Source organism: Lepeophtheirus salmonis, chromosome 13 (genome assembly GCF_016086655.4).
Source record: "Lepeophtheirus salmonis chromosome 13, UVic_Lsal_1.4, whole genome shotgun sequence".
NCBI classification, from domain to species: Eukaryota; Metazoa; Arthropoda; class Copepoda; order Siphonostomatoida; family Caligidae; genus Lepeophtheirus; species Lepeophtheirus salmonis.
In genome coordinates, this window is record NC_052143.2 from 25,251,373 (window position 1) to 25,276,253 (window position 24,881).

The 24,881-nt window shown below is 30.9% G+C and overlaps 1 protein-coding gene across 39 annotated transcripts in view; it reads left to right on the top strand.

The window, feature by feature from the left end:
* The window catches only part of LOC121127432 (muscle calcium channel subunit alpha-1), a 111,126-nt gene that overhangs the window by 6,931 nt on the left and 79,314 nt on the right, over nt 1-24,881 (top strand). For all 39 annotated transcript variants that reach the window (XR_011783189.1, XR_011783192.1, XR_011783191.1 and 36 more), the window contains exon 2: nt 11,567-11,764. Coding sequence is in view for 34 of the 39 variants with exons in the window: in XM_071892769.1 (XP_071748870.1) it covers nt 11,567-11,764 (198 nt within the window). In the remaining 5 variants the exon portion in view is untranslated. The remainder of the gene's footprint in view (nt 1-11,566; nt 11,765-24,881) is intronic.

The following is a 24,881-nucleotide window of genomic DNA, read 5'->3' on the forward strand; positions in this document are numbered from 1 at the left end:
GTACGTAGTAGTAGCGTTCTTACAATCATATATGTATAGGCTTATATATAGTTATCAGGTAAGAAAGTTCTGATGACTTGTTGATAAAAACGTAGAAAACTTACTCGGTATACATATGTATAAACTAATGGGTTGTTAAGATGGAAGGGCATTATTCTGGGATGCTTTCCAAAAGAGGCACATTTTACTGCATTGCGACATCCCTTCATAACACATAACTAACTTATACCCATAATATATTTCCATTCAAAATAAATAAACAAGGGCGTCCGCAGGATGAGGTTTGGTGGGGCTGTAGCTCCCCTCCCACCAAGGAATTTCGGATTCTTACTAGAAAATTTAACACATTACAACCTGCATTTTATCAAATGAATTAAAAAGAAAAATTCTAATTTGTATAAACTTTGATAGGCATCAGAATGTAATATTAATTAAAAAATATCCATTAATAAGAAAAATATATATATTAATAAGACTTTAAGATCCACTTGGTCACATAATTTAAAAAAAGTAAATATTGATATCCTTGTACCATGGCTTTGAAAGTATATAAATAATAACACTAGAAATTCATAAAAAATAATAAAAATATTCTACACATAGAAAAGTAAATATAATTTCCTTCAAAAATATATTCCTTATATTGATAACTTTTATCCCAATTATGTAGAAGATATAGACTTGGAAATTAATACTACACCTTTTTATTTAAAAATATACTTTGAAGTACATCCAGGCGGCAAAAGGTTAAAATTTGACTTTTTTCAAAAAATTAAATATTTTGAAATTTAATTAAATTTAAAAAAAAAATTTAATTGTCTGTGAATAACTATAGATTTTTGAAATTTTTATCCGAAAAGATTTAATTTTTTGTGTATAGCAAGGCATTTTGAATGTTTTTTTCCAAAAAATTTAATTTTTCGTGAATAGCTTTGTATTTTTGAATTTTTTTTTAGAAAAATTAAATATTTAATATTTTATTTTTTTGGGAACAGCCCTTGATTTTTTTTTTAAAAATCCTACTTTTTGAGAATATGATTTGTGATTTTTTATTTTTATTTTCATAAGTTTAATTGTCTGTGAATAGCTATGGATTTTTGAAATTTTTTTCCAAAAAATATAACTTTGCAATTTTTTTTTTTTCAGAATAATTAAATAAAATTTTTTCCCAAAAAATTGTAATTTAAAAAAAAAAAAAAAAAAAAAAATTAAAGCCAAAAACCAAGCACCCCCGCCCCTCCCTAAAATATAATCCTTTGGACGCTCTTGCCTATATAATTAACAAATTGCAATCAAAAAGTGTTTTTCTATTCTATTCAATCCTCTTCCCCTAATGAAGTTCCTTTTGTTTGCTATCCTTATCTTCTATTTGTTGCTTTTTTTTCTTTTTTATAAATGTATAACAAACAACGTCGGGGGTTTTTTAACTACAAAAATATATGCTTGTACATGTATTAGTAATTGACTGGTTGATGCTTAGTTGGCAAGTCGGGGTTTCAACCCGCAATTGAAACAAAAATCAGCTCGTTCATCACTCAGTAGTTAAGTTTTTTTTTAACCCTATAAATGTCATATTTCTTTAGTAAACAAGGGTCTCCATTTCAGGGCTCTCAAGTCTCTTACAATGAGCTAGAAACTCTAGCAAATTCACCCTTTCTCCTGCTTCTATGGCTCTCATTGAGTTGTGCACACATTTTTTCAAACATAGAAAGGTAACCCTAAATTTGATTTGAATACCTTTTTTGAAACGAAGATTTTAGTATATGGTTGAGGATGGTGGGTTCAGCCATTGCTTTGAGTGACAAAATTTATGGGAAGCTTCATTAAATTGCAATGAAATATATTGAAATAAAATGTGTTTGATTAGTATCTAGTGCAAACAATAATTAAACATTACGTGATTTTATCAAATTTTCTATTATAGTCAAATGAGATATAATGTTTTGGGTCGAGTTGGGGAATTTAAAAAAGCTAAGACAAGCCATGCATCACTAAAATGTATGTACAATAACAGGGCCTGCTGTCTTTTGTTCGCCAATATTATTTTGCATACCTATATATTTATTGTTATACTAAGTGGTGCAACTGTTGTAGTAGTTTTCTTTCATTAGCCCACATCCTTTTTATGATTCTTGTCTGTGAGGATGATGATGAGGGTCCACTGTGTTTTTATATTAGATGCAGTTGTGTTGTAATTCATTACGGGTCTGTTTTTGTAATGATGAGGCAATATTGCTGGTACATATATGTAAAAACCCACAATTTAAGAATGACGATGATGGTGTGAAGTAGAACCAGGTAAAGGTGAAGTTATTTTTCATTAGGGTTTTATCAACCTTTATTATTGAACTTAGAATCGGTATAAACATCCCCAAATGGTATTGCTCCCTGAAAAATATTACAAATTTTAATTTCAATCTTTTAAAAAAAAAGTTGTCTGATATTGATATTAAAAAAAAAAAAGGAAAACAACTCCGAACACAAAGTACTTATATTGTTGTTGTATTATTATTGTTATGAATCAACTACAAATACCCTAAACTCGTTTAGGCCCCAACGAAAGGTTGTAAAATACTTCATCATATATATTACGTAGTGAAGGGTTAAAACATTATCTCCTTATAAAGCATCATATTCACTTATATTAGAGTAAAATACCTCAGTTTACCAATTGAAATAGTTTAGCAAAACTTTAAGTATCTTTCATGTGCAATGTACATTAATAGTTTACCATTATTCTGAATTTAGACCTATTTAAAATATTTATTATTCTTATAAACAATTATGTAAATCCGGTGTGTTTTTTAGGTCGACCGTTATATTAGAATTGGTAATATAAAGAATGAATTTTATTTCCTTAGCCGTTGTCATTATTAATTTAATTCCTGAGTAGTGAAGATCCTAAATGAGCATAATTCTTTCTAAACATTCTTCAAATTGTCAGGGTTATCATGTTGATTTTCGTTTTTTTTATTTAACATTAATACCATTTAATACTGGATTTTCATAATTATTTATAAACAACGGATATTGAACTTGATGACGTTTTATGACCGATTTGAACGTGTTCTAAAGATTTAAGAAGAAACTAGACTGGAAGTCAAAGTTTTGAGATCAATACATCCCTAACTTTTCTCTTATATATATATATATTAATGTTATGAGTATAACCTCAACCGAGACCAAGACAGGAGTGGGTTAACTTTTTAATGAAAGAGTCATACTAAGAAAGTTGTTAGCTTTAAAGAGCTGCATTCAAAAAACCCCACTTTTTGAAGTCATTAATTCAAAAAAAAATATTTACAAAAAAGAAAAAAAAATCCCGATTCTGATTCTTTAACATTTTAATTAATAATGAAAAATAAATTTTACTATTACGGGCGTGCAAAGAATTATATGTAAGGGGAGCTTGGATTTTTGGATTTTTTATCAAAAAAAAAATCCAAAAATTAAAACTTTTTTGTAAAAAATTTGAAAAATTAAAACTCTTTTGGAACAAAAGTTAAAAATACAATATGATATTTAATTTTCTATTCAAAATCTACATGGCTATTCACAAAAATTAATTTTTGTGCAAATAAATTTCCAAAATCCACAGTTATTTCCAAAAAATTAAATTCTTTGGAGAAAAAAATCTGAAATCCACATCTGTTCTGAAAAAAATATTCTCAAACCCCTGCAATTCTCAAAAAAAAAAAAAAAAAAAAAAAAAAAATTGGAAATTTAAAAAAATAAATCAAATTTTAAATTTTCAAATAAAAAGGAACAATCTTTATTTATTTATTTATACTTTTAAAGTAATAAATAAGAATTGAAATTGTAAATTATATATGATTTTCCCGATGCTTATTCCGAATTTGATTCCAGAAAAAACATTCCATTCCCGATTCCGATGGATCGTCCCCTCATATATGATGCATAATGTCATTGCTACTAAAAAAATTGTAGGTTCTTAAATATTATAGTTCCTGTATTTATAATCTAGATTTTGTTACGTTACGATATATTATCAGATACTCACAAGCATGTAAAAAATAAAATTTGTTAGGGTTTTACAACTTTTATCGGATGCAGTTTAATTTTTATAAAAGAGGTAGTGAGATTTAAATCCTTAAATTATAGAGTTTACTCAATCGAACCAATTATTAGATTAAGAGTATCCTTGTTATTTTGAAATTTACACTCTTATGAAATAGTCCTTAATTCTTGAAGAGTTTCCTGAATTGTCTTATTAGCAGGTATAACAATAATGATTTTTCCTTTATGGTTTAATGGTTTGAGGGTCAAATTATATTTATTTCTTTATTGTAGGGATTTGAGGAGTAATTCAAGTAATATCTTAGGAATTCTATTTTTTAAATTGATAATACTAACGGGAAGATTAAGATTAGTTGTAAGAATATTATTTTATTTATTTTTTAGTACCTTTAATTGTTTATTTATGGTTTATAACAGGTCTTGTTGATTTTTCAGAGGAGGGAAAAGAGCTAGTTTCTGGACAACGAGACTGAAACCCATCTTAAGAACCATAAAACTAATTTAGATATATTCTATCTATACAGCGTTATACATATCTCATAAAGGTATTAATTGACGTGATAATTAATAGAGTCTAATTAAATTAAGGAAGTAGTTATAATTCAAGTTCTTGACCATATGTCTAACTTAAATTTTTATTAATGACTTATTCAATATAATCGCCCTCGTTAGCCACAACGTCCGATCAAAGAGTTTGGAATGAGTAGCATGGTGTACGAATGTGTTTGTTTGGAAGTTCCTCCAATGCTTCTTCCATGGCTTGACAGGTATATTCCAAATTCAAGAAGAAAGAGCTTTTTGCTTTGACTCCAGATAACCCTAATCAAAATAATCGAGGAAATTGATATATGGAATTGAAGTAGAGCATAAGGATTTGTTCAAAAATGAATTATTTATTTTTAAGAATTCCTGATATTTTTGACCCGTATGAATTGGAGTTCCTTCTTATGTAAAGGAAAACAATTTTTCGATTCCTCAAACTCTAAGGAAGGACTACAGGTTCTAAAATGTTGTCTTCCATCTTGCTTCATATGAAGGCCTTCCCCAACAAAAACAATAGGAGGCCATAACTAGAAACTCCTTCCAGTCATCATGGGTCGGCTATTGGCTAGACATGGGACTCCTTCATAGGAGAAGTTTTAGTCAAGATTTGGTTGTTCCATTTTTGGTCCAAATCCCTTGTTTTTTCGTTAACGACAACAAGAACTGAACTCAAGATTTTTTTATTCGCCAAATTTATAACTGTTGATGGTTTGAACTTGGATTGAGGTTAAGTCAATCCGATTGTAAATTAATTGATTAAACTTTGAAAAATTTAGCACCAATTATGAAACAAATGAACAACCCTGTATATTTTGCAATCCTATTAAATAGGTAAAAGGTTAATTACTTACGCCTTTCCCTTGTTTAAATAACTATCTCTATCTCTTACTGGTAGTGAAGGTCCATATTAATATTGTTATGGGGATGCGTCATGTCTATTAGGCATATCCTTTCCTTAGTCTTACTACATTTTCTTATTATCTCATTACTCTTATCACTCAGTCAAGACATATACTCATTTCTATTTTTTTAAATTTTCCCAATGAAGTAGCATAATTATTTAAGTCAAATTTAATTCCGCAGAAATGTGATCTTTTAGTAGTAGATGTTATGTAACAGTTGCAATTTTTTTAAAAGCTATAAACTCTATAACTATTTCGTACAAGTTACAATTGCTACGTCTTATTTAATTACCAACTACTAATTGCAGCTTGCATTTTATTGTGATGTATTAAAATTATGCATTTATAAATATAAGGATGTATTTACGAGTACTCTACCGGGTGGTCCATTGAAATCTGAACACTCATTTATTCAATATTTAATTAAGGTTGGGCGATTAAAATTAATTTATATAGTTCCATGTATTAAAGCATACACTATTAGTTACAAAACAAAACAAATTGGAGCTCTCTAGCTTACGTACAAGTAGAGACAAAAACACTTGAACGTGATTGACGAATTTCCATTCGAGCACTCCAAGCAGTTAGGGATATCCAAGACCACTGTATACGCCGTCAGCAGGTCCAAAACGTTAGAGAGGAAGAAGGGCCTTTTCTCCAAAAGGCAAAACTGGATCCAGAAGAGTTAAAGAAAACAGCCAATTCTTTAAGTCCAATAGTGTCTATGCTAGAGATATCGGGATTTTACACCATACTGTCCCGAGAGTTATCAAAAAAGTGGGTGGAAAGAACTTGTGTGGATGAAAAGGCCACTTTTGCACCAGCAATAAATGAAACCCATCTCCTCCTTTGAATTAGTGTTTTGAAATCTTATTTGACACTTTTGACCCCCTACAGGCCTGATATCAAACCCATGTCGTACATGTCGAGGGAAAGCCTGAAGTGTCCGTCATCCAAACACCTGGGTCCTCAAAGCCACTGAGACGCCATGACAGAGGACTACATTATCAGTGGATACCAGGCCTTCCGCCTCCGTCTGTAATCCATCATCGTCGCTAAGGGTGGACGTCATTAACTATTGACAGATCTCAGACACACATCTATTTAAAGACATTAATTTTGTTGAAATTCTATTGTTAATTAATAAATTATATTTTGGTGAAGTTTAAATTTAAATTGTTCAGATTTTAATGGAACACATTGGGTTATACAGGATATTTGAATTACATTATGTCTCACACAGTGCTTATCAGCTATAATTTCTCAAAAATGACACTATTAATAATATATCGACCGTCCATAGAATATGCAATTAATTATTGCATTATGGTAACCACAATTACACAACATTCTTCATCTCTTTTTTTGTACAATTTCCTTATACGAGTTACAGCATGTGAACGACATAATATATATAATTAACTCTCGTCAGTTGACATATGTATATTATACATATAATAATGAAACTGTAAACCTTTTCATGGTTGAATGAGAGTTATGTATGTTCTATGAAGGATATATGGTATAAACCCTTGTTTTATTCACTGCATGAACGACAGTATCCCTTATCAACAGGAGGAAGAGGAAGCAAAAGAAAGGCCTTTAGCGTCTATATGTAGATTACTCAGAAGGTATTTTTTGCTACAGTAGGTACTACCCAAATTTCAGCAAAACATTTTTAATGGCATATATGCGAAATATGTCACCCTCCTCATGTTTTTGGTCCCAATCATTTTCATGACTAGTAGGAGCATGTGCCACTCATTATGGATTTAATGAGCCAATGACTCATTTTTGAAGCACTTGGATCTATATACGTCTTTCCCCATAAGACCCCCTCACTTCCATTCTTAGTGACTCACGTTAGTGTGTATGTGTGTGTTTTTGGGCGCAGTACTTGGGAGATACAATCAAAGTAACAACATATTCTTCAATATTGAAATGGTTGAGTGATATCGATCTATGGGGAAAAACAAATAAATAAACACACTTATTTTCATAACAATGAATCATCACGCAACCTTGGGCTCCTTTCCTTACCTCAGTTTTTTGTATTAAAGAAAAGAAGGGGGGGGGGGAATCTCTGTTAACACATTTATGCATATGTAGTATTTATATTCATATCATGTACTATGATGAGGATGAAATCTTTCAAAAACAAATATTTGTATCAGTCAATGATTTGTAAAGGAATTGAATTTCACGCTCAATTAACATTGAAGCTCCTTCTGCAATTGAAAGATATGTGATGATATGAGTCTTTTTGGGGAGGAGGAAAGATGAAAAAGAGATGAAACTTGTATCGTCACTAATTCAATTTGAAGTAATTTAAAGAAAACACTAATTACTAAATACGGGGGGGGGGGATTTGAATTCATTACATAATGACTTCTCCTTCTTTTCATCTTCAATTAATCATTTTCAAGTACTACAACAGTAGAAATAATCAGTGCCTTAACTAGGAGTCCTGCACTCAACTCAAATGTAAAAATTAACATAGTTGATTATAGTCTATCCCCTAAAAGTGCAGAATTGATAAGTTTCAATTTCTAATAATGCTAACCACGTCTTTAAAACTTAATCAGTAGTATTTGCGGATTAATCTGTGCACCTTAACAATCGTTTATTGTTTAATTCTGCCCCCTAGACTGGGTTGTAGATAAAATACATAAGCTTTCCCCATAAGTTCTAGTATCAATACTAATGCCGATTATTTTCATACTATCGTTATTAAAAATAAATTATCTCTCATTTAATGCGAAAATAAGCAATAAAATATATAAGTATGTATTTTATTCATCCAGAGTATTTGTCAACCTGCGCCATGTGGAGGCTGTGATAGAGGCTAAAACTTTATTTAATATCATTTTCAAGTGAAAAGTTATTAAAGTTTTGGTTTATTTTCCCTGTCGCACTCTGTACAGGGTGTTGACTACCCAAAACTAGATTGACTAAATTACAAAAAGAAACAAAAAAAACGTGATTTTAATGGAATCAAGAAAATACTACTCAAAACCAATTTGTGAAATGTTTATCTACTATATTAAGCTAGATTTTTTTATTCAATATGATTTCTTTCAAGAGCAATAACATCCTTACCATACAATCATAAGATATTTGATTCTAAATTAAGTGTATGCATAGTTCAAATGCTGTGGGAAAAATATTGAGATCGTTGTGTTACACATAATGCAAATATGCTAGACCATACCCATTCTAATTTATATTAGCAGCTTGATTTCTAAAATAACTAATAATATATAGAGATTATTAGTTTTTGGTTTGGATCCAAAACTGCTTTAGACTGCTTAAAATTTTCAACAATTTCGTCTGAACCGGTTTACATTTGCGTAAGCTTAGATAGTTCCGTTCCTGGACTGGACCGAATAATTAAGGAAGGACTGGCAAGACACTTTATCTAACACTAGTTCTAATTTCATCCAAATTTTTGACATTTTGGGTATAATTTCAAGTCCTTTTTGGGCTTGGAGTGGAATAGAGGATCGACCTCGGAGAAATGCTTGCCTATATGTATTACTTATTCATTTCCTTCTTCCCTCCCTCCTCTTCACAGCTGATTGCAGCTGATCTAATATAAACGTCATGACAACTAAGCCATTGTCCTCCAAAATATTTTTCAAATTGTTGCCTTGTTAATTTTCGGTTTCTTCTTTTTTTAACAAACCCAAAATGCTCCCAATTTGCATCACTGGATTAATTATATTTTAATAATAATTAATATTATTCAACCATCAATAACTTTACTTTTACTATGAATGTAGATTCTGTGAATAATCTGTGGTCATTCTAGATTTAAAAAGAATAAAGTTATCGAATTTCTTTAAATAAACTGAGGATTAATTGATATGTGGCCATACCTGATGCAGAGAAAAACTAAAGGAAGGAAGGAAGGAAAAGAGAGAAGGGATCCAAAATAAAATTGTTAAGCAATAAATCAAACGAAATGAAAAGAATGGATCTATATTCTATGTAAATCAATAAATAATTTATGAAATCTACGAATATTACATGTTATTATTTTGAGTAATAATAAAATGTAACTAGTAAAGGGGTTGGGGGATAAAAGAAGGAAGAGAAAGGAAAATAAAAGAAAAGATTGAGAGAACGTAATAAATAAAGCGTTTTCTTGGAATGAGTCATCATCATGTCTTAAGTCTAATCTATACTATACATCTTCAGAGTAGAGTAGAAGTTAGGAATGAATGCATTGATTTGATGTAAATCAAATTGATATATGTATATATATATTTAGATCATGTCAATAATAATTAATAGTATGTACAAGTAGTCCATTGTAAGATAGAATTAAAGAGGTTGATTCAACTTGGAATCAATAACATTAGTTATAAATATAATTCGGTAATTAAATTTATACCTATGTTTTTAAATTAAAGTCGTGATTAGTTTGTAGGAGTGTATGGAAGGGAGGGTGGGGGCACTCCAGCTTTCTTTCAAGCATTTAGTACTTACTACCTATGTATGTAGATATATACAATCAATAGGAGTTTGATTCATTTTTTTTATGAACTTATATATGTATGTAAGTATAATGTTCAATATTCAACAGGGGTTAGTTATTTCATGAAAAGGAAGAACGAGAGAGAGATAAATATACGTCATAAGTGTTTTTTTTCTTTTTCTTTGCTGTTTTTTTTAACGTTTGTACATATTATATTGTATATATAATGAGTATATCCATTAAAAAGTAGCGGATTGTTGCTTGTCGAACCATGGCTAGATAGTATTCATAACCTATTCTATTTTATATGTGTTCTGAATGGTCAACTGTAGCACTGGCATCATGAGTATCTCCCTTTTATTATTTATGTTTGATACACTCATTAGTTATGTATGGAATTACTTAGAGCTAATTCTATACAAATAAATGAACCACTACATACAACCACAAGTTACAGATTTGGATGAAATTAGAGCTTGTATTGGTTCTAATTTATTCGTTCAGTCCAGTCATAGGATCGGTCCTATCAGTCTTTGGGAACCATTCAGTACTAAAACGGATGAAAAAATTAAGTTGAATGACGTCATCAAGGACCGAACTTTGTAAGTTTGGTGACTGATAAGCTGGACAGAACTGGACCGGGATGAGACTGAAGTGGACGTGATTACAGTCTTCTGTCATAAATAAGGAATGAAACAATGCTACTTCAGTGACGTCTCCAGGATTATATTATATCGTGAGTGTGTAGAGGCCACTTCTGATACCAGCAAATGAGACAATACATCTCCTCCTTAGCAAGACTCTTTTAAATTCCTTTTACCCCCCCCCCCTTATAGCCCTGGTACCAACCCTAAGGTTACACCTGGATGTCGAGGGGAAGAAGGCCTGCAGTGTCTGTCATCCAAACACCAAAGCTACTGTAAACCAGTACTTGGAGGCCATGACAGAGGACTACATCTACGGCGGTGTCAGTCCTTCCCACCGCTACCTGGAAGCCATCATTACCGCTAAGGGCGGTTACATTAATGATTAAGAGAGCTCAGACAGATATCTATTTATAGTATTAATTTTTTGAAAATTATATTGCTGAATAATAAATTATATCTTTTTGAAGTTTAAAATTCGAGTTGTGTAAAAACTTTACTTGTCCTTAGTCAATATTTTCTTAGCATTATACTTAATAACCTATGAATTCATAATCTAAAATACCTAGTTGAAGAAACGAATATTGATCTTTGTTGACTGAAGGAAATTATCATCAATGTGTCTTGCATACAGATTTCTTATTCATGGTTGGAGTGGGTAGATAGATTATAAGACACTATCGAAAACATTCTTTGAAATCTGGATAATAATTCATTCTGAAATTTGAGTATAACTCTGAAACTAATGAAGTAAGATCCCACAAAATTTGGATATAGAAAGTATTAATACATTCAGAATTAACACTGAAGGTGGAACAAAATATATTAGACACAAGTTATTACAAGGATATTTGGAACTCTGAGAGAGGGGGTGTAGTAACAAATTAGCTTCCCCTTTTAACGTATTAGCTATTTAATTAATATGTATATGTACTAATATAATCTCTTTTCCCTTGCAGTAGAGATTCATCAAAGAAGGATCCTAGAAGGGGTGGAAGAAGAGGAGGAAGAAGAAGAAGAAGAAGAAGAGGAGGAGGAGGAAGAAGATGATGATGAGGACAATGATTCATCGCCTGGTCTTTCTGTTCGATATCAACCTCGTCAGGGTACAAATGAAGAAGATAAAATCATTCTTCATTCACGGCGCGTTAGATTAGGTATGAAGCCTTTGTTTTTTTATTAAGGCCCTATACTACTGATGGATACATATATAAATAGATGGATTCGCATCATTTAAATTGAGAATGTATCTACTATGTTGATTTTTCCTTCATTTTTTACTTACATAGTTAGTTAGTTATGTAGAAAGAAAAGAGGGAATTTAGAAAAGAGAAAAGACATGCATGGTTGAGTGAGTTAACATAAGTAGAAGAAAAAGAAGTAGAAAAAAAAACAACAACCATTTAGCATTTTTTTTATTTTTCTATTTTCTACATACAATACATATGTATATTATGTTCATTCTCTTTAAGCTCTCTGTTCTTTTATTTATTTACATCCAGCCCTCGTAGTACATTATTCTACATAGTTTTACTTTGTTAACATACATACTTTTATTTCATTTAATTCCTTTTTGTTGTTTTTTGTATGTAGTTCCAACTCCTACTACGTATTATTTTATGTACATATATGTACTCTTAATCAATAAGAAAAAAGACTCCTCTCCTCTCATTTGACAATGAATATTTTCACATTTCATTACGTACTTTGTAATACTAGTAATATTTATATCCATGATATGTTCAGAGCCGCTCGCCGTTATCTGACCTTGGAAGGAATGAGTTATTACTAGGCGTTCAATCGAAAGCAATCTTGAAGTACAATAATAAATAAATGTCAAATGAGAAGTTATCAATTTAATTATACCTTTATTTTTTAAATCATAAACGATCCGACATTTCAGACATATTATTATTGTAGTAAATCAGGGTCCTTCTGTTTGAATTTATTGTCTTGAAATTTTGAGATACATGCGTGTTTTTTCATTAGTCGGCAGCAAAGATTGACAACAGGTATATTATTTTTTCTATTATGGGGGGATATATAAAGTTCAAGTTGTTAAAAGTATGCCCTCACGCTATGTTAAATGTAAGGAACTGAACATTGACATGATAACTAAAATAGCTTGAAGAATGTTTGCCAAGAAAGGAGCTTAGCTGGTATGAGGTTACATTAGATCAGAATGAAGGGTCTAGATTATAAAAAGTAAATAACCACAAATCCGACTTTCTATCTTCCTGAATGATTCTAGCCTCGATTTTCAATTCTTTCTGAGTACAACAATAACTTAGAATGAGTGTTATGCCGGTCCTTACTTAGGACCCTGAACTCTGCAGTCCAGTCTTTACTGTTGCTCCAAAACAGGGGTGTCTGCAGGATTATAAATATATGTTTTGTTGTTGTTTTTTTGTGGGGGGCTAGTTTTGGGATTTAAAAAAAAATCCTTAGTTATTCGCAAAAAAAAAAATTTGGGAGAATATTTTTGGGGGAAAAATCTAAAATCTATAGCTTTTCAAAAAAAAAATAATTTTTTGGAAAAAAATTTCAATTATTAAATTTTTTGGAGAAAATTTCAAAAATCCATACCTGAAATAAATTTCAAATATTATATTTCTTGGGAAAAAAAAATGCTATTGCATTAATAATACAAATATGAATATTTTTTGCAAGAACTGTGTAATGCTCTTAATAAATATCTCATAGATCTTTAGCTTAATAAATTATCGACATTTTTTTGGAAAAGTTCCAAGTACAGGTCTTAAGATTGAACTGGACCAAATAAAGGACACAACTCTGACAAATCTCTCCGTTTTTCATAATCACACTTGACAGAGGTTACTTAATATGTACTTACTCCATAATAAAAGAATAATAATAATTGATAACACCTTTGTTGAATAAAAAATACTGTTCATAGAGTGAACTACAAAAAACAATTAACACTCGAGTAAGGGAGTCATATAAGGACATCAAGTATTCCATAAAAAAAGTGAAAAACCCTTTTCAAAATAATAAGTAATTCAAGTTCGTAAAAAAATGTTATCATGTTAGCAATTGATATTAATCACGGGGAGATAATTGTACTTATATTTTAACTTCATAATGCTTCGGAATAAAGCAATCTAAATATTCAAGAACTCCACTTAGTCTTGATTTAATCAATCCAGAGTTTCACTATAAGTATTGAATAGAAATGAAAGGGAGTTGGAAAATCATTATTCTATCTTGTTTTTGTGATGACTGACCACTTACTACGAACAAGTTCAATTTTATGTACATTGCTCAAAATATTGAATAATATTATTCTCGTTTTTATAAACTTTTTATCAAGTCCTATTTTGTTATAAACGCTAATAGTGCTAATGAGCCTGCATCGACACATACAACAGCTTTAGTTCATCAACAAATTCTCTCCAATTGTTGATTCAAAGATGGAGCATTGATGATGAACTAAGGGCTGATAACTATTAAATAAATATTCTGATGATTATGTAATTTTTACCTTGTTGTTAATCTATGATTAAATCCTTCTTCGATCATGGAAACTCATTCAAAATAACAATGTTGCCTTAGGTTACGTAACTCCTTATTGGGGTGTGTGTGACCCATTGCAAATATCCCTTGCAGTTCCTTCAGTTAATGGATATTTTCAAGGATTTTTAATAGTCATGTTTTGAGACTTAGTACAAAACCATTTTTCTTTATTTTTTTTTTTGGTTCGGTCTTAAGTGAATGTATGAGCCGTTTGGACCGATATTTTGGTTAGAACCGTGATTTCAATATTTTTGATCTCAATCGATGGACCCATTTTCTCTCCCAGTTATACAAGCTGCACACAAATAAATCGCTTCTAACTTCATTTGTCGTCATTTTACTGATGATGAAAATTTAGAAACACATATGACGTCAGTAAAAAATATATATCGACCTAAGTCAAATTTTAAATAAGACTGACCCAAAAAAATCTTTTGAGGTACCGGATCTAAAACAATTTTGCGAATGGTAGACAGCGCTTTTACTAGGCTTTTTCTTCAGAGAGGGGAGGTGGTGGACCAAAACGTTTACAATTTTTTTAATGGCATATTTAAGAAAAGAAGAAATCACCTTATTTTACAAAATTTATTTTTCAAATATCAAATTCATCGATTGATGTCGTATTTTTTAGACTGTAATATTTCCATGGGGATGGGGGAGGGGTCACATTTGTACCAAGTGGTCCACTAAAATCGAATGTGCTTTGTATATTAAACTTCAACAAGACATAGAAAATAAAGAACAACAAGAAATAATTTATTAATTAACAATATAATTTCAAAAAAACTAATATTATAAATAGATATGTGTCTGAGAAACCTTAGCTGCAGTTCCAGTCCTGGGATCTGCCGTGGATGTAGTTCTCTGTCATGGCGTCCGTCCCAGTGCTGGCTGACTAGAGATTTTAGAGTCTCAGTGCTTAAATGACGGACATTTCCCCTCGCCAGGCACCCAAAAGGTGTAGTCAAGGGGGTTGACATTAGGGCTGTTTTTGAGCTAAAAGGCTCAAAAACGAGTTTAAAAGATTTTTACAACGATGGGTTTCTCTCATTCCTAGGTATCAAAAGTGGCTTCTCCGCCCTTACTAAGCTTTTTCTACACAGATTTTTTTGTTAACTCTCTGCATAGTCTGGTGTGAAATCCGGATATATTTTGCATTAGACGACATGGACTTGAGGGGATTGGCCTGGGCTATTTTCTTAAACTCATCTGGGTCCAGTTTGGCCTTTTTGAGAGAGCCCTTTATCCTCTTCAACGTTTCGGACTTGCTGACGTTGTAAAAGGTGGAGTGTGCGAACAGAAATTTGTCAATCATGTTCAAGTGTCATTTTCTTGCCTTGTACTTAAGCTAGTGAGCTTAAATTTTTATTTTTTGTAAAAATTGTTTATGCTTCAATATATCGAAATTTGAATTAATTTCAATCAGTTAACCTTCAATAATTATTGAATTAATAAGTGTTCAGATTTCACTAGGTCACACGGTATTTAAATAAAGAACCAAATAATTTTGATATACAAGAAAAAATGTGAGCGTCCCCCAGCGGTCATGGATTTCAAGACAGAATCCCAAGACTACTAATTATCTACATAGTAGATAGTATGATGTAGAATATTTAAAAATATACATTTGACTTAAAGTATATTTGGAATAGTTCTTTCATGTTAGAAATATGTATGTGTGTATAGTAATAGATCCCCAAAGTACCTAAGAAAGATGTTTTCCTTGATAAGTAAGTCTTTCTTCTTACATTCATTTAATATGTAACATGATGGATGATTGATTTATACGAAACTGTCTTTCTGTGGGGAGAGGGGGATGGGAAGAAGCATTCATAAGTCATAATCCTGTATATATTATGTGGTATGTATGTAGAGAAAGGGAGGCAAATAAAAACGACAAATCTTAATGCCTTTATATATCTTATAGACATTGGTTCATGCTGAGAGTTGTATAAAATATGACCTGAATGTTCTGTGATAATTATTCTAGTTGACAATTTGAGCAATGCCTTTATTTTCCAAAGCTGTTATCATTCTTAAAGAGAGAACTTATAAATGTACAGTAATCTGTAGTGATGAAAATCTGTTTCATTTATTATTGTATTATTTTTTTTTCTTTTGAGCTGGCAAACTGAAAAGTAAATTTATTTTTCCTAAGCTGAGTGAACTTCCTTTTCTAATACAGAATTGAACATTCGCGTGTGTTGAGGATTTGTTTGGGAGTTGAAATTATATGTCCTTGTTGGACTCAAAGTGGAATAGAGGATCGACGTCGGAGAAATGCTTGCCTATGTATTACTTATTCATTTCCTTCTTCCCTCCCTCCTCTTCACAGCTGCTTGCAGCTGATCTAATATAAACGTCATGACAGCTAAGCAATTGTCCTCCAAAATATTTTTCAAATTGTGGGGGTTACCATGTTGATTTCGGTTTCTTCTTTTTTCAACAAACCCAAAAAGCTCCTGATTAGCATGATTAGTTATCAGTAATAACTAATGTGAGTGTTCTCTTGGATGATAGAGAGTAACAATAAAGATTTTCTTTGTAGTTATTAGGGAATTACTTTGTTGAACTCTGAGTAGAATTTAGGATCACCCTATTTCCTTGGTATTTGTGTTTATTTCCTACCTCTCTCAGCTACTTGTAGTTGATCTAATGTAACATTATGATAGCTAAGCTGCTTTCCCCAAAAATATTCTTCGTATTATCCAAATTACCACGTTCATTTTTGGAATCTTTTATTTTACATACCGCCAAGGTATGTAAAATAAATTCATGGCTATACCATCATGTAACTGGGCTTGGTAGAATTTTCAATTTGATGTACCGTACCGACTGCTCCATAAGACAGACAGATTATGACGTCATAGAGTACAGTAACGGTATATTAACAGCTTATAATACTCGAAATTATATGATTAATAGTAACAGTATTTTATACTCTTTGACGTTTCTAATAAAAAGCGTGGTGGAAGTCAAACATCAGTCGTAAAAGCGTTATTGTATAACCTTGTATTTCCATTAACCTTGACATACCCTCAGGTAATATTTTGTACAACACTAATTCTTGCTACATTATATGTAGCTACATTTAACAAATAGAAGGAAGAAAAACCGCTTGACCTCAAGAACCATAGATATGTACCCATACTTGCGGATGTAACCAGCATTGTTCTGAGTCATTCGTTAAATCATCGCACAAAGTTTTGCAGCATCTTACTTATCCCCCATACTCATTCTATGTAGGTATAGTAAATTTGAAAAATCTTCTTTTTATTATTCATGAATAATAATGCCTTATGTTTAGAAATTTAGAAGGATATATAATATTAAATTATTCATACGAAGTACTTCTTTTTAAACAATATTTTTAGTACTTCCGTTTTGCGTGAAGTTATTTCAGCCCTTTTTACTACCAACGATTAACATCCCTCATGATGTATCATAATATTTTAATTATTGAAAAAAAAATTATTTTTTTCGTGCTGTTTGTTAAATATTGTTATTTTTTATGATCAAATAGCCACGTAGTCCAAGATATGAGGCGCATACTCAAAAATGAGTCCTCCACAGACAAACACACTTTGCCTTTTTAATATAGATAGTTATAAATCAAAAGTAGGAATTTGATAAATATTACATATAATGACAGCATAATTTATTTATTTTATATCTTTTTCGTCAAAAGACAATAGAGACGACCCCTGTTATATCATATCCCTTTACAAATATTTATTTGTTCTGCATCGCTTTAGAACTCATAAAAAGAATAAATTTGTCTTTTATTCTTCTTTTTTTTGTACCCTTTCTCTCCCTCCTTCCCTGACAAATATATTTATTAATACATATCAACATTGATATTGAGAGATTTTCGTCAGCTTTCCTATATATATATATATATACACATATATTATATCTACGTATAATAATACCATCATTAATTTCTCTCTATTCTCTCTGCCTCTTTCTATTTTCTCTCTCGCAGTTTTTTCCAATTTTTTAAATTTATTTTTCTCATACTACTCTATATATAATTATTGTTGTTTTCGTATTTGCTTCGTCTTCCCCTCTTCTTTTTCATGGAAAGATGTTTACTTATAAATGCACTCCGGTTACTTCAACCTTTTATTTATATAAATATATACGGGGGTGGGCAGAAGTAGACGAACAATATTTTCAAGTAACTTTAAATAATAGTTGATGGCAATTTAAGACAAAATGTATAACGCATGAAATTTAAATTGAACAATTAGCTATTGTATTATTCAATATGATGATCCCACTCACCATTGATCAGCAACTATAACAAACTGGAACTGCCTGTCCAGTTAATGCATGACAGTTTTGACAACATGACAAGGCAATGTTTTCTGAATCCACATGAACCTTGTATCTGGGGGATATTTGGTTCCCAGCCATGGTATCACAGCATTCTTAAGAAGGTGTAACTACACTGAACAGATTAACCTGAGACCCTTATCAAAAATTTGAGCCGCCATGACATTCCCGTCACTGGAGATTAAGCCGAATACCATTACCTTGGACGGAAACTTGGTCTTCATTACAAAAGGAACTCTGTCCTTTGCCAGTTGTCAATTTCTGGGTTGTAGGCAGCTTCCAAGATGAAGTTTAATTAATCACTGAATAGTTTTATGATGCCTGGATTTGATTTACAAATTTGGCGGAGATGCCCCGAGCATGAACAGCCATTGAAGATGCTAGGATTTGCTTTGATGGGCCAGTTGATCCCAGCCAGGAAGTGACCAGTCCCCTTTTTGGCTTTGTATGAACTATATAAAGAATGGGAAAGCCTTTTTTTCCACCTTCAGTCTCTGGAGGTGTCGTAGATCGTTAGGAATGAAGTTTCAAGCTTATATATATTCAGATGATGAAGATAAGGTTTTTGCAACTTTGGTATTTCATTCAAATATAAATATATGAATGCTTCAAAAAATTTATTCAATCTCACGATATCAATATCTGTGTATCGGTTCCGGTACAAAAATGGGTATCGGTCTTTCTATACTTACTTTTTTTTAATTAAAAATATAAAACAAAAGATGTTAATTTGCATGGGTATCCGCATGTTTTTTGTTTAAGATAGGGGTTAGTTAAGAAGTCGTGATGCCCTTCTTTGATAAAAGATCCTTTTATCAAAGTTTTTTTATAAATAACATTTAGGTTTTTTTTTTTTTCTGGAGGGGCTGGAGGTTACATCAGGTTCCAAAACCAATTTCGTAAATTACCGATTTAAATACTTTTGTACTCAGGTAGCACTATTATAGTGTGAACCGAAAAGCACTAACGTATAGAATACTGAAAGTGTATACAATAATTATATAATGTCGGTTATTTTGATGCCAAAATGTAGTTGGAATGGTTTGCAGTACGAACAACCGCTACGAAGGAATCAAATCTAACAATAAAAAGTGCCAAACTCTATATAACCTAGATAAATAATATTTACAAGAAAAAAATATAATTTTTTCCATAGACTTACTTAAAGGCTTAAAATTAGTAATGGGACGATTTAAAAAAATCCCGATTTCGATTCTTTGCTATTTTGAATAATAGTTGAATATACATTTGGCTCTCAAAAGCGTCTGCAGGATTATATTTTAAGGGGGGAGAGCTGGGTTTTGGATTTTTCGTAAAAAAATTTGAAAAATTCGATTTTTTGGAGAAAAAAAACCGGACCTAATATACAAAAAAGAAGCAAAAATTTCTTAATTCTGGGGAGGGTTTTTCTTTCATAACTTAGAAAAGTAATAAATAGTGAAATACCAGTAATAACTAAGAATCGTAATCGCAAATTAAACTTTATTTTTTCGATTTCTATTCCAGAAAAAACCTTTGGTTCTCCGTTTAATCGTCCCATCATTAGTTAAAGTCTTGGCGAAGGAGGTTATAATTAATAAATTAATCAGGGTTAATTCTTATTTATTCGTCATCTTATAAATAAGGAGTTGGATAAAAGGTTGAGTTAATTAGTCTTTTGTTGCTTGGATTGTTTTTTCTTCTTTTTTCCCTCTTTCCCACTCAATAAAACAATAAAAATAGTTGTTGAAAAAAAGTTCCTTTGGTTGATTCCTATAATGTATGTATGTAAGTATGTAAACCAAATAAGCAAGCACCAACTAATTTGTTATGGATCAATGGATTTATTTATTTATGCGTATGCGTGCTTGCTTGCTTGGTTTGTTGGAGCAAATTGTTAGGAATAACAAAAATAGACTAATCTAAGTATATATACATATATGAGCTCAATTTTATGTACATTGTAGTTAGAGATGTAAAAATTGTCGAAATCATCATGAACCTACGGTTTTAATAAGTATAAGTTGATAATCTGCAAGATATTAGTGCTCTTATTAACCATTCTCCCTATTTTGAAAATTCAAACCTTATAGCGAGTAAGAAGTTGAATAGTTATTTCTGTCAGCAGATATGTCGTCTATCAAATTTGCCTCTCTCTCTATATATAATTGTCTTTTTGATTTATACTCAAGTGGATTTAGACAATTTTCACATCCCTTGTAATTGTACATACTGTAAGAATTGATCTTTTACTTTTTTTTTCATATTGTTGTGACATTCTTTCTCTCATTGAGATGCATTTAAGAAGTAACAATTAATATCTTTACATATAGTATACATATGCATAATGCTAAAGAGTTATTGCTACGTTGTGTATACTTGGAAGTAGGTACAGACATACCTTGGATTATGAGTAACATCCGTGTGAGGAAAGTCAATGGTATACATCCAAACACCTATCACCTACAATTCAATAACAGTTATTTAGTCACCAGAAACTGAACCGTTATCTGACTTTTGAGACCTAGTAAACCAAGTAAATATCTGACCTTACCAATCCACAATCAATCACTCAATAGATTAGCTACATATTGTCAATGTTGCACTTTCTTAGTATTGTATGTTAAAAATCTTAATTATGCGAAATTGGAAGCCGATGGATGAGGGTTTATTCCACCAACTGGAGTTCCAATGGAAGTTCTACAATCGTTTAAAGGGGCTGGTATTGTATGGTATGTACAACAGTTTGGCACTTACGGTATATATTTATCATTGATTTTCTCATTCGTTGTGTTAAAAAACGTAGTTTTCTTAACATTTAATAAAATATCATTTACCCATAAAGTGACCTATTATAATTCAGAATTTAGTTACGGTATCGTAGAATCATGATTACTGTATCGAATTTAGGTTCAGTCAGGGTTATTGGTCACACATACGTATGTATGGGCACTTTGTTGATACTTAATATCATTTTTATAGTATCAGTGTCGTAATCACTCTATGTCTAATTGAAGTGACTTTGAATCACTTACCATTAATAGGGCCGATAAATACCACTACTGATTCGATTATTGGGGATGACTCTGATTGAAATGTGGATGGGTATGTGGTTGAGTCAATGGGCCTGACACTGGATTCACATAACTTTCTTAACACCATAAATAAAAATGTGCTTGTTCATAAAGCCCACTTTTTGTGTGTTCCTCTTGGATTCTCCTTTTCTATCCTACCTCGTAATCTTCCAAATTGAAAGTGTACACTACTACTTATTTTACGATGTGAGTTGAAGTTGCTCTTAACCCGAACTATTATTAAATGTTATTGATATTATGTTGTTGCTGGCGTAGGATCATAACAAATACAAGAGCTAGAGAAAGAAAAGTGGGCGGTAGTAACTTGTTTTCTTAAAGTTACTACATATTACTATCATTATTATTTCGTCTGATCATGCTTTAATATAGTTACAATGATTGCTTTGAAAATGTATTTCTTTTCTGTTCATTGATTTGCAAGATACAGTAATTATTTTGTGTCTGCTGCTTTCCTAATTATGATTTCTTTGCAATTATCCTTAATTGAATGCTAAATATCTACCGAGATTTAGCATTCCATCCGAAGAAGAAGATTCCTTCCTACACGTCATAAGGTTTCGACTTTACAAAAAGATGGGCTGTGAAAGGTGTTAGGGTCTCTCATCAGTAGAATTACTAGCGTTGAGACTCGGTCCAGCACCGAATTGGTTTTTGATACAGTCTTAAGGAATTTTTTCTAGACCCATTTAAACCGATTTTTCCGTTTCACATTCTAGACCGATTTTGATTTTGTCTCACTTTATGGGCCGATTTTTTTTTCGGTCTCATATATTATGAGAGACCAATTTTTTTTTTTTTTCTAGATCATCTGTCATTCATTTTTATTTTCAAAAACAATCTAACAATTACAAGATAAGTTTTAGAGAAATACTGTGTACATATAAGAGACGATGGGATCAAAATTAATCCTGGCTATCTCTGTTTAAACTTCGTATAACGCCATTGTTCTTGAATAAACATATGATGTCATGTTATTAACAATTTATCTGTGAAATCGGTAAAGACTGATTTTTTTTAGACGACTGAACTAGAACTAATTTTTCCTTTGGACCGATCTAGACCGAACTTTCCTTTAGAGCGATCTAGGCCGAATTTCTATATGATACTGGTCCAGACCGTATCTTTTTTGTTAGACCGAACTAATTCGGTCCAAAAAAAAATATAACAGTCTCAGACCGGTCTAAGATTTCCAAAGATTGAAAACCAACACCAAATTAAATTGCAAATATTAAACTTTTTAGATAAAAAAAAAATACAAAATCCATAAGTATTCACAAAAAAAATTTTTTTTTTTTCTTCAAAAATCTATTCTAAAAACGAAAAAAAAATGGGATTTTTTTTATTTTTATATCCACTAGTGCTCACAACAAATTAAATCCATTGTAAAATTTAGTTTTAAAACTAAAGTATTTTGGAAAAAAATTCAAAAATTCATAGCTATTATCAGAAAATTTAATTTTTTTGGAAAAAAAAAATTATATTTAATTTTCTAGTCAAAAGTAAAAATTCCTTAATTCACCCACTCCTTGTGGACGGCCATGAATCTCTGGCTTTAAATGTATATTTCTTTGAAAGAACGCAAAAATAAAATCTCTTATGTAATCCTAGTGTTTTTATTACATTTCTCTCTCTTTCTTTCTCCGTGGTTAAAGTTATATGATTATAACTATAAGCCACGATGGAATGTGTTATTATTTGTCTATCTTACTCTTCTTTATTGCCCCTTCAACATACAAGCCTATTTGATAAATATATCACATTATTTCTTCACTTTCCTTAAGCCTAATTCTCTATTAGTAGTTTCTTTTTTGCTTTTTACAAGAAAATTTAATTCAATTATTCATTTTTATTTCTAAAAAATTCCAATAAATGTAATTTTTTTTTAAATTCTAAAAAATTTAATTTTCTGTGAATAACTTTGGATTTTGGAATTTTTTATCAAAAAAATCTAATATTTGTCATTTTTTTATTTATTATATATGTAGAATATTTGAAATTTTTTTCCCCAAAAATTAAATACTTGTCCTTATTTTTATTTTTTTGCGAACAGTTGTGGATTTTTGAAATTTTTCTCCAAAAATTTAGTTTTCTATGAATAGCTTTGGATTTATGATATTAGCATTTAAAATATTTAATATTTGTCATTTTTTTTTTTTTTCTTCAAAAAATTTATATTCGAAGCTTAAGGATTGAAAAAAATTTCCAAAAAAATGTATTTTTTTCTGAACTGCTGGGGATTTTTGTAATTTTTTTCAAAAAATTAATATTTAATTTTTGATTTAAAAAAAACAAAATTCTGAGTTCCCCGAGTTAAGTCATAATAAATAACCTTCAAATATTTTCTGATGGTTGTTACTCCTCTTTCTCTTTCTTTCTTTCTCTCTCTCTCTCAAACAAACAAATATATATTTTCCTAAGTAGCTGATTTTTTTTTTTTTTTTTTTGTGTGGGAATTTTTCACTTATTTGGTTGCTTGGTTTTATGTTTTGTTTCACTGCTTTCTCATATATATATATATATATATTTATTTTACTTCAAAATTATTTAACCTCTCTCTCTACTTTGTGTGTCCTACTATTTACCTACCATTTGTTTGAGTTGGACTCCTTCCATTCTTTGATGATATATTTATTCATTTATGCAGTAGGTGTGTTCAATAAGTAGGGTGACTTTTCAAATTTCGAGGCAACGTACATTTGGTATGCCCCATTTTTTTCATGTTATATTTACTGTTTCAGCTATATAATATGTTTAGTTTGTTGATGAGAGACATACTGGTTAGAAGTATTTTGCGTGCTTTTGAAAAACATGGATCTAAAGAATTTGAAATGTTGACAAATACATACGTTGAAACTGTTCTGAGTAAAAAAAAGAAAATGTTTACAAGAGGTACAACTCTTCCAAGATACCCGGGAAGATTCGATCAAATGTCAAGGCCATGCTCACTGTTTTTTCAACTACCGTTGCATATTCTCTCAGGAGTTTTTATTATAAGGTCGTACGGTCAATAAAGAGTATTATCTTGTTATGTTATGTGCCGGTTGCGAGAAGAAATATGAAGAAAATGTCCCGAATTATAGAAAAACAATTGATGGTTTTTGCATCATAATATTGCTTATTTTTCATGTGGTAGTTTTTTTAGCCAAAAAACAACACCCTAATCGTGCCTTAGCCATCATATTCACCGGAGTTGGTCCCATATGTTTTTTTCTGGTTTTCAAAACTGATATGGAAGGACGGAGATTTGCAACAATTGAGGAGATAAAGTCTACATATCTGGAAGAGCTCCAGGCTATACCGAAAAGTGGGTATTAGAAGTGCTTCGAGG